The sequence below is a fragment of the Littorina saxatilis genome, linkage group LG4 (assembly GCF_037325665.1).
Source record: "Littorina saxatilis isolate snail1 linkage group LG4, US_GU_Lsax_2.0, whole genome shotgun sequence".
Taxonomy (NCBI): Eukaryota; Metazoa; Mollusca; class Gastropoda; order Littorinimorpha; family Littorinidae; genus Littorina; species Littorina saxatilis.
The window spans coordinates 50,092,079-50,110,356 of record NC_090248.1 but is presented as its reverse complement, the minus strand read 5'-3'; the positions used below and the strand labels follow the sequence as shown (position 1 = coordinate 50,110,356).

Sequence of the window (18,278 nt, the reverse complement as noted above, 5' to 3'; positions counted from 1 at the left end):
TTAGGCTGTTCTGAAAGTTAAGTTTTATTGTTCACAATTATCACATCATAGTTATTATTATTATTGTGCTTTTGAAAATGATATACGCGTGTTACGATTTAAACATGTGTTGTAACTGTACCCCATAATCATTGCGCTTGAAGACAAGCTCCTATTTACCCCCCCCCCCCCTCACTCTTTGTCTCCCTCCACCAAAACATTGTTTTTTTTCTTCCCGACCATGTTGTAATTAAACTTGAGTTGCCTGAATGGCTGACGATTCTGTTCCAGACTGGTGTCAGCCCCAGCTAGAGCGTCCATACATTCGACTTGCAGACATGTGCTTGTACATTGAGACTGACCCCAGCAAAACAGCCACTTCTTGGTCCACGGCTGACACCAAATGCAACAACATGGGAATGAGGCTGGTGAGCAATATCACTCCCATCAAGATGGAAGCCCTGGTGAACATCACCAGGAAGAACCCGTGTAAGACAAACATTATTTTTATTTTACTTTCGAACACGTTTGACATGTTGAGAATCAAAAAACAAGGAAGGTAGGTTGTTGGAACGTTTGTTATTGACAAAACAAAACATTCACAGATATTTCGATCCAACGGTCTTTTAAGTGAACAGACAAACAAATATTCTTTCTTGTTTTTTTATTCTGAATTTTGGGACGTTGGCAGTCTCTTTGTTTTTAGTTTGACATGTTGGTTTGAACAAGGTTTTATTCAGTTAGACATGGTACAGTAGTAAAACAAGAAATAATAGGGACACGAACTCAAGCGAACGCTTATATTACGTGCCCTTTACATGTTCATTTAATCCTTTGGTTGAAAGGTCCAACACAGTTCCTGAGTCAGTTACAATAGCATCAATGGTAAGAACAGTGGTTCCTGTGACGTGGGCCTCCGCCGGTGAGACAACACTCCCGATAGACGATATGGTATACCTTCTGCTGTCCCTTTGTCTATATTCTTAACTGAAATGTACATGTCACGAAAGGATAACTGTAATGCACGGACATCCTTTTTATATTTAGTCAAGTTTTGACTAAATATTTTAACATCGAGGGGGAATCGAAACGAGGGTCGTGGTGTATGTGCGTGTGTGCGTGTGTGCGTGTGTGTGTGTGTGTGTAGAGCGATTCAGACTAAACTACTGGACCGATCTTTATGAAATTTGACATGAGAGTTCCTGGATATGAAATCCCCGAACGTTTTTTCATTTTTTTGATAAATGTCTTTGATGACGTCATATCCGGCTTTTCGTGAAAGTTGAGGCGGCACTGTCACGCCCTCATTTTTCAACCAAATTGGTTCAAATTTTGGTCAAGTAATCTTCGACAAAGCCCGGACTTCGGTATTGCATTTCAGCGTGGTGGCTTAAAAATTAATTAATGACTTTGGTCATTAAAAATCTGAAAATTGTAAAAAAAAATAAAAATTTATAAAACGATCCAAATTAACGTTTATCTTATTCTCCATCATTTGCTGATTCCAAAAACATATAAATATGTTATATTCGGATTAAAAACAAGCTCTGAAAATTAAATATATAAAAATTATTATCAAAATTAAATTGTCCAAATCAATTTAAAAACACTTTCATCTTATTCCTTGTCGGTTCCTGATTCCAAAAACATATAGATCACGCCGTATAAACGGTTGCACCGACTGAAAGCCGCGGGACCGGTTGCATCGACTAAAAGCCGCGGGATCAGGACAAGCGAGGTGAGTTTCTCCACAAAATTACAAATCTCTTCTCTTAATTAGTAGATTATCATATAACTTTTGTTTACACTTTGAACTTAGGTATTGTAGCATCACATCATCGATTTTTTTCATTGATTGCATTTACGTGTGAATGTTGAACTGTGATTATTTACACTTGTTAAAGCGCATTTTTGTACATTTTGACTTTCAACCTTCATCACCAAAAATCAAGCTTTCGGACAAACCTACAGACAATTAAGATGTAATCAATGATTATTTATTGACCATTGGGTTAAATTTTATTAGCTAATGTTACATGGTTACTTCATATTTTACGGATATGTAAAGACACCAAACGTTTGACGGTTGCACACCACGGAAGAGCATGGTTGCACGTCGCGACAATATTTGATTGCCAGCGGTTGTGCACCATGGGACATTGTCCTTCTAAATTTGCCAGTAATATCAAGTTATATTTGGTGAATGTCTCAGCTCTTGTTTTGTTATGTTGTTATAGTCCCCCACCACCTTTATTGCCGATGTTCTGTGCGTTTTTGTACGATCCGATAACTCCAAATTTTGCTTCTCTGCAACCCCCAACCCCCACGATAGCGGGCTACCACCCCCCACCGATCCCGGCAGAGAGGTTGCAGAATGGAGATCTCTGGTATCACGACGGATAGCTATCTTGATGTTAGCGAAGAGATGGTGGAAGCTGTGGACGCTGTTCTTTCACAAGGGCAAGCTCAGACCATAGGTCCACCCACAAGGACACAGGGCCGGACCAAATGAGTTGTAAGGGGGGGTTCCTCCTTTTTTTGGGGGGGCAAATCAGCGAAGTGGCGAAGCCACAAGCGCGCGCCTGCAAAGCAGGCGCGCGAACTAGGGGGGTCCGGGGGCATGCTCCCTCGGAAAATTTTTGAAAAACGGTTAAAATCTGTGCAATCTGGCGCATTCTGGGCCTTGTTTTGAGGGTTAAGAGCAGCATTGTTTTGGTGCTAAAACTAGTAAAAAAAAACCCAACACTCAAAGCAAGGTACATGCTTTTTCCAGGGGTGGGGTTCCGGAACCCCTGGAACCCCCCCCCTGGGTCCGGCCCTGGGACATCAATACCATCAAAGCCGTCTGGGCGTTTAGGCAAGCGTCATCTGTGTCAAGAGTGTGGCAAAAGTTACAAATATGCTTCTGGTGTAACAGAACACAGGAGACAAGAACACGGCTTTCAAACGGGATCAAGATACACGTGCGGGGTATGTGATAAAGCTTTCATGAACATTACAGAATTTCACAGCCACTATATTGGTCATCAAGGCATAAAGCCACACAGATGCAAAAAATGCAACAAGTATTTCCAAAGCAAACGGAACCTCACACGCCACAATTGTAAGACAAAACCAAGACTTCTTGTCTGCAGCAAATGCGGCAAGAGGTTTGCTTGTGCCCGACTGCTGAGTCAGCACGTGCATACCCATGACGAGAAACCCCAGTTGATTCATCACTGTCCGAATTTGATGCTGGTTCGTCCGTTTTGTTCTCGTCCGCTTTGCATTCGTCAGTTTTGCATTCGTCGGCTTTGCATTCTATTGTGATAGTTTCATTCTTATGGCCAACAATGTGGTATCCCTCTGCTACTGTCTTTGGAATTACTTCGAAGTCTTTTGAAGAATATCTGAATACCCCGGCTTTATCGTCAAGCCGAAGAATGCGAAGCTTCACATTTTCAGTGGGGTGTAATGACAAAGCATGATCGATAGCGGTGATGAATTCTTCACATTTTTTAGAACAATACCAGCACATGAAGCAGGGCTGATTCGCATCCATGGTTTATGCAGTGGACAGGTGATTTCAGAGGCCGGACTCCATCTGCCATAGAAAATTAGAAATATCAGAGTGCGAGTACCATCCTAAACAAGAAATTCCTCCGAGGTAGGAAAAACACCCCCGTCAGAGAACTCAGAACTTTATTACATGCGGAGAGAGGGAGAGAGAGAGAGAGAGAGAGAGAGAGAGAGAGAGAGAGAGAGAGAGAGAGAGAGAGAGAGAGAGAGAGAGACAGAGAACTCAGAACTCGGAACTTTATTACATAAGGATAAAGGTTTTAGGCTTAGCCTAATCTTCCAACCTGTCCTTGGAACATATACAGAGAATAATTGTAAACGAAAGCAAAGACTGCGCACATACACACACACACACACAGAGACAGAGAGACAGAGAGAGAGAGAGACAGAGAGAGAGAGAGAGACAGACAGAGAGAGAGAGACAGAGAGAGACAGAGATAGAGAGACAGAGAGAGAGACAGAGAGAGACAGAGATAGAGAGAGACAGAGAGAGAGAGAGACAGAGAGAGACAGACAGAGAGAGAGACAGAGACAGAGACAGAGAGACACAGAGAGACACAGAGAGACAGTCAGAAGTGAGAAGTCTGAAGTCTGAAGTGAGAAGTGAGAAGTCTGAAGTGAGAAGTGAGAAGTCTGAAGTCAGAAGTCAGAAGTCTGAAGTCTGAAGTCTGAAGTCAAAAGTCAGAAGTCAGAAGTCAGAAGTCTGAAGTCTGAAGTCTAGTGAGAAGTGAGAAGTGAGAAGTCTGAAGTCTGAAGTCAGAAGCCAGAAGCCAGAAGTCAGAATGTTTATTCGCGTAAAGGGTACGTCGAGGTTGGTGGCAGTGAGAATGGTTATTTCCCTTTGACCATTAATATGTCACTCTTAATCTTAATCCACCAATAACTCCCTAACCGTGTGTTTGACTGGTCCCAATTTTTGTAAGGACCGTCTCAGGAATGTATAGAACCTGTTCACCAAGTTTGGTGACGATCGGTCCGTTCATTCTTGAGATATATATGCGAACACAAACAAACAAACAAACAAACACACAAACAAACAAACAAACAAACAAACAAACACATCGAGTGAAACCTATACACACCCCTATACCGGGGGTGTAAAAAAAGTGCGTGTCTCCATGAACCTATTGGGACTGTACACTATCCGGGTCAAACCACCTGTACAGTGGCCGGCAAAAGTATTGCACCACATAGCAAGAGAGGAAAGGTCTGACAATTTAGACACTTTTCAAACGGTCTTTTTAATACAATCAAGTATACTACAATCATGAATTTTTAACATAGTAAAGACGAAAGTCCCCTCTTTCTTGTGATACCAAATCTGTTAGCAAATGAAGAGTTCTTACATATCTAATTAGGACCGTTAAAATGTGAGGTAATTTCCCGATTCGTTCAAAGCAATTTTAGTCATTTCCGTTCTTCCCATTTGGTGCGATACTTTTGCTGGCCACTGTACGCCATTACATGGCATGATGTTTGTTGTACAATGTTCAGAAGCGATTTTTCAGCCTTAAAGTAAACCTTTTCAACTTTCAATTACTTCCACGGCGCACAACCGATGACTACCGTGGCGCACAACCGGTCTGTACAAGGATTTTCCGTGGTGTGCAACCGTCAAACTGTTTAGTGTCCTTGCATATCCGTAAAATATGAAGTAACTATGTAACATTAGCTAATAAAATTTAACCCAATGGTCAATAAATAATCATTGATTACATTTTAATTGTCTGTAGCTTTGTCCGAAAGCTTGATTTTTAGTGGTGAAGGTTGAAAGTCAAAATTTACAAAAATGCGCTTTAACAACTAACAAGTGTAAATAATCACAGTTCAACATTCCCACGTAAATGCAATCAATGAAAAAAATCGATGATGTGATGCTACAACACCTAAGTTCAAAGTGTAAACAAAAGTTATGTGATAATCTACTAATTAAGAGAAGAGATTTGTAATTTTGTGGAGAAACTCACCTCGCGTGTCCTGATCCCGCGGCTTTTAGTCGATGCAACCGATCCCGCGGCTTTCAGTCGGTGCAACCGTTTATACGGCGTGTACATATGATATGTTTGGATTCAAAACACGCTCAGAAAGTTAAAACAAAGAGAGGTACAGAAAAGCGTGCTATCCTTCTTAGCGCAACTACTACATGTACCCCGCTCTTCTTGTCAATTTCACTGCCTTTGCCATGAGCGGTGGCCTGACGATGCTACGAGTAAAATGGCATTGCGTTCAGTTTCATTCTGTGAGTTCGACAGCTACTTGACTAAATATTGTATTTTCGCCTTACGCGACTTGTTGTTGTTATATTTAGTCAAGTTTTGACTAAATATTTTAACATCGAGGGGGAATCGAAACGAGGGTCGTGGTGTATGTGCGTGTGTGCGTGTGTGTGTATGTGTGTGTGTGTAGAGCGATTCAGACTAAACTACTGGACCGATCTTTATGAAATTTGACATGAGAGTTCCTGGATATGAAATCCCCGAACGTTTTTTTCATTTTTTTGATACATGTCTTTGATGACGTCATATCCGGCTTTTCGTGAAAGTTGAGGCGGCACTGTCACGCCCTCATTTTTCAACCAAATTGGTTGAAATTTTGGTCAAGTAATCTTCGACGAAGCCCGGACTTCGGTATTGCATTTCAGCTTGGTGGCTTAAAAATTAATTAATGACTTTGGTCATTAAAAATCTGAAAATTGTAAAAAAAAATAAAAATTTATAAAACGATCCAAATTTACGTTTATCTTATTCTCCATCATTTGCTGATTCCAAAAACATATAAATATGTTATATTCGGATTAAAAACAAGCTCTGAAAATTAAATATATAAAAATTATTATCAAAATTAAATTGTCCAAATCAATTTACAAACACTTTCATCTTATTCCTTGTCGGTTCCTGATTCCAAAAACATATAGATATGATATGTTTGGATTAAAAACACGCTCAGAAAGTTAAAACAAAGAGAGGTACAGAAAAGCGTGCTATCCTTCTTAGCGCAACTGCTACCCCGCTCTTCTTGTCAATTTCACTGCCTTTGCCATGAGCGTTGCCATGAGCGGTGGACTGACGATGCTACGAGTATACGGTCTTGCTGAAAAATGGCATTGCGTTCAGTTTCATTCTGTGAGTTCGACAGCTACTTGACTAAATATTGTATTTTCGCCTTACGCGACTTGTTGTTGTTGTTGTTGTTGCTGGTCCTTCTTCTTCTTCTTGTCGATCACTCAGATGGAAACGCCGGTTCTCCGTGCAAATGTTGCCGTGCGCTGTAGGTCGTCCAGACTGCCATAGAGCTTCCCTTGCACCGTGGTCGCCTCCGCCCAGATCTGGTTCCTGAGGCCATCCTGTGGTGGGCAAGTCTGCAGCAGGTGTTCCGTTGTCATGCTGCCTGTTTGACAAGGGCACTGGTCTGACTGACCAATTCTGAACTGGGTGAAAAGGTGGTGGTTCATTCGGTTGTGGCCTGTCCGCAGCCTGAATATGAGGACCTGCTCAGACCTTGTGAGCAGGTGAAATGCGTCGTTTTTGTTGTAGTGTGGGTGCTGCTTCAACCACTTTTTGTGTTGCTTGGCCTTGATGATGGTCTTGGCTTCTTTGAAGGTGGTTGATCTGTCATTCTGGTCCTTCGTAGTGCCCTCCTTTGCCAGAGTATCTGCGGCTTCGTTGCCTAGTATGTTGCAGTGAGAGGGGACCCATTGCAGCACGACTGTGTGGGCTCTGCACAGGGAGGTCAAGGCGGATGACAGGTCATTCAGTTCTTTGTCTCTGGCAGTGTCTAAGGCCTGCAGGACTGACTTTGCGTCGCTGAAGAACACAACGTTGTTGGAGGAGAGTAGACTGTGCTCAATGTGGGCTGCACCTGTCTGGAGCGCTACTGCTTCAGCCTTGAAGTTGGTGGAGTAGAGGCCGGTAGCGAGGGAGATGTGTTCTTCTTCTCGACCTCCTGGGTACTTTATGTAGATTCCGGCACCACCACTTCTGACAGCCTGGTCGGCAGATCCGTCAGTGTATACATGAATCCATTGGCGTTGGGGGTAGGAGTTGTGGATGTGTTCAATGGTGAGACTTCAGTTCAGCACAGCTCTGGGAGTCTTTCTTGCCAACGCCAGGAATACTGCAGCGTATCTGGGGTCTTCCTTCATCACTCTAGCTTGGGCTTTCAAGGTATTGAGGGATATCTTTGGGTTGCTGGTCCAGGATATCTTGGTGTCTCCTTTCCAACACCCTCGTCTGGTGGATGAAGCTTCCTCTCTTCAGTCTTCCTTTTGTTGGTTGGCACAGTCTGTCCGGTTTTCATGGGGTGAGTTGGCAGTCATTTGAATTTGGGTCGCTGGTCCAAAGGGTGTTTTTTCATTGCAAACACCATAAACTTTTCGTTTTTTTCTTTATTTATTCATTTGTATTCTTCCATAGCAATAATTGGCTACATCTACATCGGGATGAGACGGAAGCCCCAAACAGACACCGGCACCCTGCAATGGCTGGACGATCAACCCGTGGACATGGCAGCCCTGGGGCCCTACTGGGGTTCCGGCGAACCCGACGGGAGCGCGACCAGCGAACACTGTGTCGTCATCGACACGGATCGCAGGTCTGGGCTGAGTGACGTCCCTTGCGGCACTAAACATCCCTTTGTCTGTGAGCTTTTGAAGCCCTGAAGTATTGTAATACTGCCCTCCCTGATACACGTATTTGAAACAGAAAAATAGGTGTGAGTTTATTTTGAGTTCATTATGGTTGATAATTGATTGTGAAGAGTTGTGTCTCGTTATCATTTTTGTCTTTGTTTGTTGTTGATGTAATTGAACTATTTTATGTAACCTTATTGGTATTGAAAATAAATGTTGCCTTGCCTTGCCTTGAACCTGGCTGCAGTAAAGTCAAGCAAAGTCTAGGCAATGGGTTAGCCAACAACACTTGCGAAGGCGGAGGGGGGTGGGGTAGTATGCTGGAGTTAATCGGGTTGGAAAGTATTGGTGTTTTTCCTTATAGTTTGCTTATAGCATGCATTTCAATGTTAAAAGACAGCTAATAAGAAAAATATTCCTTTCTGCGTCTGTGATCAGTGGGGACATGGTTGTAACATTTAAAAACAAGTCGCGTAAGGCGAGAATACAACATTTAGTCAAGTAGCTGTCGAACTCACACAATGAAACTGAACGCAATGCAACGCAGCAAGACCGTATACTCGTAGCATCGTCAGTCCACCGCTCACGGCAAAGGCAGTGAAATTGACAAGAAGAGCGGGGTAGTACTTGCGCTGAGAAGGATAGCACGCTTTTCTGTACCTCTCTTCGTTTTAACTTTCTGAGCGTGTTTTGAATCCAAACATATCATATCTATATGTTTTTGGAATCAGGAACCGACAAGGAATAAGATGAAAGTGTTTTTAAATTGATTTCGAAAATTTAATTTTCATATTAATTTTTATATATTTAATTTTCAGAGCTTGTTTTTAATCCAAATATAACATATTTATATGTTTTTGGAATCAGCAAATGATGGAGCATAAGATGAATGTAAATTTGGATCGTTTTATAAAAAACATTTTTTTTTTACAATTTTCAGTTTTTTAATGACCAAAGTCATTAAGTAATTTTTAAGCCACCCAGCTGAAATGCAATACCGAAGTCCGGGCTTTGTCGAAGATTACTTGACAAAAATTTCAACCAATTTGGTTGAAAAATGAGGGCGTGACAGTGCCGCCTCAACTTTCTTGAAAAGCCGGATATGACGTCATCAAAGACATTTATCAAAAAAATGAAAAAAACGTATGGGGATTTCATACCCAGGAACTCTCATGTCAAATTTCATAAAGATCGGTCCAGTAGTTTAGTCTGAATCGCTCTACACACACATACAGACACACACACACCCACACACGCACATACACCACGACCCTCGTCTCGATTCCCCCCTCTACGTTAAAACATTTAGTCAAAACTTGACTAAATGTAAACAAGAAGGGCAAAGCCCATACGACTCACATGCTTTACACATTTTTCCTACCAAAATACATGTGGGACCCAAGGTCAAGGTCATCCAAGGTCATGCAACACAAAGCTGTTAATTTAAAACATAGGAAGTACAATGGTGCTTATTGGGTCTTTCTACCATGAGATATGGTCACTTTTAGTGGTTCACTACCTTATTTTGGTCACATTTCATAAGGGTCAAAGTGACCTTGATCATATGTGACCAAATGTGTCTCATGATGAAAGCATAACATGTGCCCCACATAATTTTTAAGTTTGAAACAGTTATCTTCCATAGTTCAGGGTCAAGGTCACTTCAAAATATGTATACAATCCAACTTTGAAGAGCTCCTGTGACCTTGACCTTGAAGCAAGGTAAACCAAACTGGTATCAAACGATGGGGCTTACTTTGCCCTATATATCATATATAGGTGAGGTATTGAATCTCAAAAACTTCAGAGAAAATGGGAAAAATATGAAAAATAGCTGTTTTTTAGGCAACATTTATGGCCCCTGCGACCTTGACCTTGAAGCAAGGTCAAGATGCTATGTATGTTTTTTGGGGCCTTGTCATCATACACCATCTTGCCAAATTTGGTACTGATAGACTGAATAGTGTCCAAGAAATATCCAACGTTAAAGTTTTCCGGACGGACGTCCGGACGGACGGACGTCCGGACGGACGGACGGACGACTCGGGTGAGTACATAGACTCACTTTTGCTTCGCAAGTGAGTCAAAAATGGGTAAAAACAAGAAGAAATAAATAAATACAATTAAAAGAAGAACAATTTTTAATGAGAAAGAAATATTGAGGTTGATTATTAGGAGGTTGAGGCACGACACAAAGAGGCTGGAACGTGTAGAAATGTGATATTCTGTATTTATTTATTTACAAAGGCAAGACTGAAGACATTGCATTCTCTTATAGGTCTTGACTGAAATGGCATAATCTCCCATGAAACCAAAATGGTGACTTTGATTTTTGTAGTAAAGGTGTGTCCATTGACTATGACTCTCGTATACAGCTGTCTCCTTTCACAATACATACTGTACATGGTTTCATTTACTAGTGCGCCTTGCGCCATTGGCGCATAACATCTCAAAATGTCCCATTCAGTGGAATTCCTTTCAGTGCGTCAAAGGGCGCACTGATATTTACGTACCACTGCGCCACCCCATGCACACTTTTGACGGGAGTACAGTGGTTCGGAAAGACCTAAGCAAAAACGCGCGCCAAGCCGAGCAACTTGGGAGTTTGTGAAAAGCGATGTGATTGGCTTTTAAAATGCAATTAATTAGTATTCAACCAATCCTGCGAACTATCTGTACGAGATCGATCTTTGCTTGCGCGTTTACCTTTGTGGAAACTGTCAACACAAGCGATATTGATCGAAACACAGACCCACGTAAAAAGCAATGCCTCCAAAGAAAAAAGTAAAGTTACTTCCCGGTCAAGGAAAGATATCTGTTCAACTGCCTCGCCCATCAGTGTGTACTGTTTGCAAGAACCGCTTCCACGAAATAGCTGTGTTCACACTCACACACGTGCGCGCGCGGTTAATGTTGGTTTCTTTGATCCGACTCTCTTCCAATCCCACTGTTCTGATGTCTCTATTTAAAAGTCCGTGCAAAACGATCCAACGATTAAACGATCCAAAAACAATTTAACCTTACTCTTCGTCATTTTCTGATTCCAAAAACATATACATATGTTATATCAGGGGTGTACCTTAACTTTTTTGGCTACCGGCCAGGGGGGCTGATAAGTCAAAAATTGAACCGGCCCCCTAAAATCCCAACCGGCCCCCAACCTGCCGGGATTTCTTACAGCCGCCCCAGCGGCTCGTCGCGTGCTAACAAAAGACGTACATTCATACTTATAATGCATACATGTGGATTTGCACTACTAACTTTCACAAACACACACAAAACTTGATGACTAAAATGCTATGTTTTAATATAATGATAATTAATCTTGTTTTAATAAATAATTTAAAATAAAAGCCGCCACAAAGAAACATTCACACCCTGTCACACAATCACACACTAAACCTCACTAGGCACAGAAAGTACTGTTTCTAGTTGGACAAAAAAGCAAAAGTCACAAATTCAATTGCATTATGTACGGATGAACGGCACAAACACAATATGCAAAAAGGAGAAAAAAGGAAGGTACGCAAGGTAGAAAAAAATCGATTTAAAGTTTACTGTTTTTGAAAGTTTGCTGACTTTTGGCATATTCCGCCTGCCGTACGTTACGCTTTGCTGCCAGCCACACATTTTCTGCGCGTAGCTGATAACACACAATGGCGGCACCCAGTGGACGTGCGGACGCTGCAGATCTCGGTGAGTGAAAATCCTGTGTTACAGTCTCTTTATGATATAAAATTGCATTGCTATGAGTTGTGTTCTGTCTAGCGTGTTATAAAAGTACGTTGCAGGCAAGCTATGTGTCATTTTATGAGTAATTTCACTCAATTTCTGTGAAAAACGAGTCAAAATGTATGGTTGGCTAACGGAGTCAGATCGGCAACCTATTCAGAGAATCATTCCATTCGTGACTCATGTCGAACTCTGTGTGGGTGTGACGCGTGCGCGCGCGGGAGTGTTAGTTGGTGTGTGTCTGTGTGTGTGTCTGTGTGTTCAGTATATGTGTACCTGTCCCACTAAATGTTTTAACATAAGAGGGGGAATCGAGACGAGGGTCGTGGTGTATATGTGTCTGTGTGTGTGTGCGTGTGTGTGTGTAGAGCGATTCAGAGTAAACTACTGGACCGATCTTTATGAAATTTGACATGAGAGTTTCTGGGTATGATATCCCCGGACATTGTTTTCAATTTTTCGATAAATGACTTTGATGACGTCATATACGGCATTGTGTAAAAGTTGAGGCGGCACTGTCACACCCTCATTTTTCAATCAAATTGATTGACATTTTGGCCAGGCAATCTTAGACAAAGGCCGGACTTCGGTATTGCATTTCAGCTTGGTGGCTTAAAAATTAATTAATGACTTTGGTCATTAAAAATCAGATTTAAAAAAAATTGTTTTTAATAGAAAACGATCCAAATTTACGTTCATCTTATTCTTCATTATTTTCTCATTCCAAAAACATATAAATAGGTTATATTCGGATTAAAAACAAGCTCTGAAAATTAAAAATATAAAAATTATGATCAAAATCAAATTTCCGAAATCGATTTAAAAACAATTTCATCTTATTCCTTGTCGGTTCCTGATTCCAAAAACATATATATATGATATGTTTGGATTAAAAACACGCTCAGAAAGTTAAAACGAACAGAGGTACAGTAAAGCGTGCTATGCAGCACAGCGAAACCACTTCCGCGCTAAACAGTCTCGTCAGTTTCACTGCGTTTTGCACGAGCGGCGGACTACGGTCATTGTGAAAAAATGCAGTGCGTTCAGTTTCATTCTGTGAGTTCCACAGTTTGACTAAATGTAGTAGTTTCGCCTTACGCGACTTGTTTATCGTTGTCATCGTTGTTGTTCTCAGCACAGATCTAGATGCTTTTGTTTAGAAGGGGAGTACGAGTAGATGATCCCGCTTTAATAGTAAATATCCGCATTTTTCAGATGAACCTGAGCCAACGTGCGTCATCTGTAATAACCCAATTCAGAACGGACAACAAGCTGTGCACCAGACTGAAAAGGGGGTAAAAGGCCTTAAAAAAAGCCAGTCAGTTACGTAATGTTTCACTGACGTTCCAAGTAGGCCAGAGACTACATAAGGAGTGTAGGCAAGAGTTCTGCAACGCCAACTCGATAAACCGTGATAATAGAAAACGCACAACAGAGGAATCAGCGAATGTGGCTACCCTACGTTCGAAGCAGAAAAAATTTGACTTTGCGCATGACTGCTTGTTTTGTGGCCAGCCTGCTCTTGAAGATGACGAAAAGAAAGTATGTCCAGATGTGTATTTTGTACGTTCGTTTAGTTTTCAGCTTAAACTTCTTCAAGCATGCCAAGAACGAGGTGTAGGGGACAAGTGGGCAGAGATCGTTCGAGGTCGCCTTGAATTTGCACCAGATCTGCATGCAGCTGATGCAGTATATCATAATCAATGTAATGTAAATTTCAGAACAAAGAAAAATGTGCCAATTTCATTTAACTCTCATCCCGATACCCTGGCGAAAGAAACGACGAAAGGACGACCAGAAGATCCAACTCGAACAGAAGCCTTTCTCCGAGTGATTTCCTATCTTGAGGACAATGAAACTGAACAGGTGACTGTAGGCGACCTTTGCAAAAAGATGGGACAATATTGTGATGAACCCTTTTCTGAAAAACACATGAAAAGGAAGCTGGATCAGCATTTCGGTAAAACCATCATCATTACCAGCACCAACAACAAGTCCAACATCATAACTTTCCATGTTACTGCAGCGGACATTTTATACTCCTTTTCAAGAACTCCAAAAGATGAGGATGCAACGACTGAGAAGCTGCGAATTGTAGAAGCTGCTGCAAAACTGATCATGTCTGACATCCGGGAGATGAAATCAAACAAAGACAAGTATCCCACAAGAGATGAAATCGGAAACCTTGAACACAATCTTGAGTATCTGCCCGAGTCTGTCAAGCTTTTTCTCCAGACACTTATGCACAGGAAGAAGGAACCACAGCTGAAAATTGCATCGCTGGGACAAGCTTTTGTGCAAGCAACATGTCCAAGGATTGTGATGGCACCTCTTCAGATAGGGCTTGCTGTCCAGCTTCACCATCTGTTTGGTTCAAGGTATTTAGTTGATCACTTGAACAAGCTAGGGTACTGCCTTTCATATTCTGAGGTCAAGATCTTTGAGCAGTGTGCTGCCGTGAATCAAGGCACAGATCTAGCTGGCATGACACCAAATAGCTGCATTTATAGCATTTATAGCAGATAATGTGGATCATAACATCAGAACCTTGGATGGTAGTGGAACTTTTCATGGAATGGGAATTATTGCAGCAGCAACTCCGGGAGCCAGATCTTTCAAACCAGTTCCGCGAAACCCGGATGTGACTGCTGTAAGTACCATAAAGGCAGGTCATATTCCAGTGCAATACTACAAAGCTGTGTCATCTGATTTGTCATTTAAATACAGCGAACTGCGAGACATGTCGGTGGAGGATGCCACTTGGAAACTGGACCTGCTGTGGAAGCTGTCATGGCCTCTGCGCTCCCCCAGACCTGGATGGTCTGGAATGATGCAGTCTGTCTCAAATGGCCTCTATCCCGGCAAGAGCACTGTGACTTTCCTTCCGATGATCGACATGGATCCCACAAACCTGAGCTGCATCTTTTCCACTCTGCAGTTCGTGTCATCCTTGGCAGCACGTTATGATGTGACACCCGTGCTCACTTTTGACCAACCCCTTTGGTGGAAGGCACAAACGATTGTAGATTGTGAACCACACGAAAGTCCTCTTCGTTCCATTGTTCTGCGCCTCGGGGGTTTCCACACGGAGATGAGCTTCCTGGGTTGTATCGGCCACCTCATGGGAGGATCAGGTCTGCAAAAACTCCTTGAAGTCGTCTTCGCTCCTAACGCTGTTAGCCACATGCTTTCTGGGAAAGCTATCGCCAGGGCTGTCCGTGGCCATTTACTCGTGGAAAGTGTCCTAAATGCTTTGATCACTTCAGCAACGTTCAACTCACCTCTCCCGTCAAGCATAGATTCAGAAGCTCGTGCAATGGGACCTGTGGCAGAGGAAAATGACGTTAAAGTTCCTCCGGCAAGAACTGAAACAGCTATGGAAGAAGATGGAATCTCTGCGCCTTGTGAACCAAACAGGAACACTGAAATGAATAGTACAGTGACTTCAGCAAATCCCATCCTTCAGTCAGCGCTTTCTCTGTACGATCAAATCACACGACAAGATCTTTCCACTCAAACAAAAAATCTCCTGCAAAACCCTGATCTGGACAAAATCCAAGAGATGTTGGACAACACAAAACAAAAGTTTCACGACCAAAGTCGGACTGCACGATTGTGGGGAACTCATTCGCATACTACGCCGGTTCCTGAAAGCAGAACGCACTGGTAACTGGCAGCTTCATCTGGATTCTCTTCAACAGATGCTCCCATACCTGGCAGCTGCTGGCCATTGTTCGTACAGACTTAACTGATGTAAATGTCCCTGAGACACTGAGATTAGGTCATTTAAGATTTCCCCAAAACTCTATAGACTATTGATTTCCATTGGGTCATTCCCTAACCCCCACTCCACCTACGACGCCCTCCTTGTTCATTATCATTATTCGCCAGCCTTCGACAGTACCGGACATTGAGGGGTACGGTGAGTAAGCCTACACGCTTATTGTCTTGTATATATATGGTACTTTTTGTTATTCGCGCAAGCAGCTTGCTGTCTTTTTGCTGTGTTACATTATGCATATTGTATGATAATGTTAGATGTTTTTGTTTTTCATGTTCTTTTCTTTATAATGATAAAGTCCGCAAGATGATGTTCTACTAAGAATATGCTTAAAGTTCGTCTGCCGAGTTGGTCATTAGAGCTACACAGCTTAACTGTATTATCTGTTCACGGCATTCAGGACTTGCGTGAGCAAATACTGTGAACGCATCTATTATTATTGCAAATCAGTTTGTTCCATGTGAAATGTCTCACAAAACCCTACAAAATGACATGTTACATGACCATATTTGGTTTTTTTACAAGAATTTTAACTTTTCCGGTAATATTGTGACGTCATAACCGTCCAAATGACCCACTTGCGCAACCCGCAGCAACCTCCTTTTTAACTATAATGTTTATGTGCCTATTTTCGACCTTTTCATAAAGAAAACAAGACTTTTGCAATTTTGTCCAACCTTCCCTTTTTTCAGACATAACTTTATGTGCCTACACTGAAAGTTACCCCCTTTATGTGCCCCCTAACACACAATTTACAAAGTAATTTACTATGGAACTTTACTTACCACATAAAGCGCAAAGATGGGGGTGGTAACTAGTTTGACTGCTGATGCAATCGCCAGCGGCTCGTGGCACTGGAGGGGTGATGACACGGTCAAGTGAGGCGGAGGGGGGGTAGCTGTCTAGCCGCAATGTGTCTGGCCCACAGAGATATAGAATATTCTATATCTCTGTGGTCTGGCCTTGACTGGTGGTAGTCCTGAGTCCTTCTCAAAGTGGGGGAGAGTGGGGGATGAGTGGGCAGTAGAGAAGGGACAGATTTTGAGATCGCCCGCAAGAGATATTTGTTCGCCGGCCGTTCCGATTGACTACGTTGCCTAACCACTTTAATAGATTTAAAAACAATTTTATCTTATTGGTCCCCGATTCCAAAAACATATAGATCAGGCATGGGAATTGAAAATTGTAAAAAAGGCGGAAAATGTATAACTGAAGACGCGAAGCGTCAAGTCGACAGCGCGAAGCGTCTAGCCTTACTTGGGGGGTCCGGGGGCATGCCCCCCCGGAAAAAAAATTCTCCAAAGAACCCAGATGGTGCAATCTGGTGTCATCTGAGCTCCAAGTTTGCCATTAAATTCTGTTTTTAGAATCAGAGTTTTTAGTACCAATTTTTGCTTTTTTGAAGAAAAAAAAATTATATACATATATATGTATTATACAGTGAAGTCCGGGTACAACGAATCTCAAGGGAGATAAATTTTAGTTCGTTATATCAGCAATTCGCTGTGGAGTTTTCAACCCTAAATGGTCTTAAGACAAGTTTTCCCACTCACCTTCAAATGATCGTCCCATCGATCTTTCCTTGGAGAGTACAATCTCTGCATGTTTTCAACAGCTTCATAATATAATCCATAGAGAGAGGCATAGTTCAAATGTTCACTTTACTGTCACAATTTTAGAAGTAAAATTTAAAAAGTCGTGTACATGTACATTCTGATCAATCTCCGATCAATCTCCGATTTCATGGTGTCCACCAGTTCTGGTGCATGTACTACCCTGGCCAAGTTTCCTCTCAAGACATCAAAGAGACCGCCCCATAGGTTAAACTCCCCATAGGTTAAACTCGGTCACTGACCCGGGTGCAGGAAGTGTTTCCTCTCTCATATGAAAGGGGAACCACCTCTCATAGCTAAAACTGAGTCAATGACCCCTAGAAAGAAGGTCAGTGTCTATAAACAAGGCCATCCAGCTATCACAATGGACCTGCCTTTGATCTCGCCTCACACACAGATCGTTGTAGCCTTGTGACTTTTAGAGACAAAGGTACACTGCGAATCCTATAGCGTGCCGCGAATCAACAGCGAGCTGTTTCACTCAAAGTTCAAGTAACTGAGGCGGGCGGTAGCAGTGCGTGAACAAAGTACGGACAGTTTTCGCGGGCTTTTGCGCAAAGGCAAAAGTAACCGGTGCTTTATTTGTTTGCCTCCCCCCTTTATTTTTTCGGCGGACACTTTTGCTTTTTCGGCGGAACAAAATAAAAATTCGGCGGAAATCCGCCGTTCGGCGGACAATTCCCATGCCTGATAGATATATGTTTGGATTAAAAACAAACTCAGTAAGCTAAAAAGAATAGATACAGAAAAGCGTGTGCTCAGCGCGACCACTACCGCACTATTCTGGCTTGTTGATTTCACTGGCTTTGCCACGAGCGTTGGACTGACGAAACTACGAGTATGCGGTCTTGGTGAAAAAAGCAGTGCGTTCAGTTTCATTCTGTGAGTTCGACAGCTTCACTAAATGTTATTTCGCCTTACGCGACTTGTTTTTCTTTATCATGTGCTTGGTATTTGTTATCTCTTTAGTTAACCGTGGCTTTTATAG

The 18,278-nt window shown here is 42.2% G+C and overlaps 1 protein-coding gene across 1 annotated transcript; it reads left to right on the top strand.

Moving 5' to 3' along the window:
• The first annotated feature begins 280 nt into the window (after positions 1-280).
• On the top strand, positions 281-9,089 carry LOC138965000 (C-type lectin domain family 6 member A-like). Its single transcript, XM_070337122.1, has 2 exons — positions 281-468; positions 7,950-9,089. Exons 1-2 carry the CDS (start codon positions 318-320, stop codon positions 8,192-8,194), a joined length of 396 nt encoding a protein of 131 aa, XP_070193223.1. The 5' UTR covers positions 281-317; the 3' UTR covers positions 8,195-9,089.
• The last annotated feature ends 9,189 nt before the right edge of the window (positions 9,090-18,278 follow it).

Excerpts from the sequence above, each read along its gene's own strand:
- LOC138965000 (XM_070337122.1), top strand. The coding sequence starts at position 318 with ATGTGCTTGTACATTGAGACTGACCCCAGCAAAACAGCCACTTCTTGG. Across the intron at positions 469-7,949 it reads CATCACCAGGAAGAACCCGT|CAATAATTGGCTACATCTAC; the intron begins GTAAGACAAACA and ends ATTCTTCCATAG.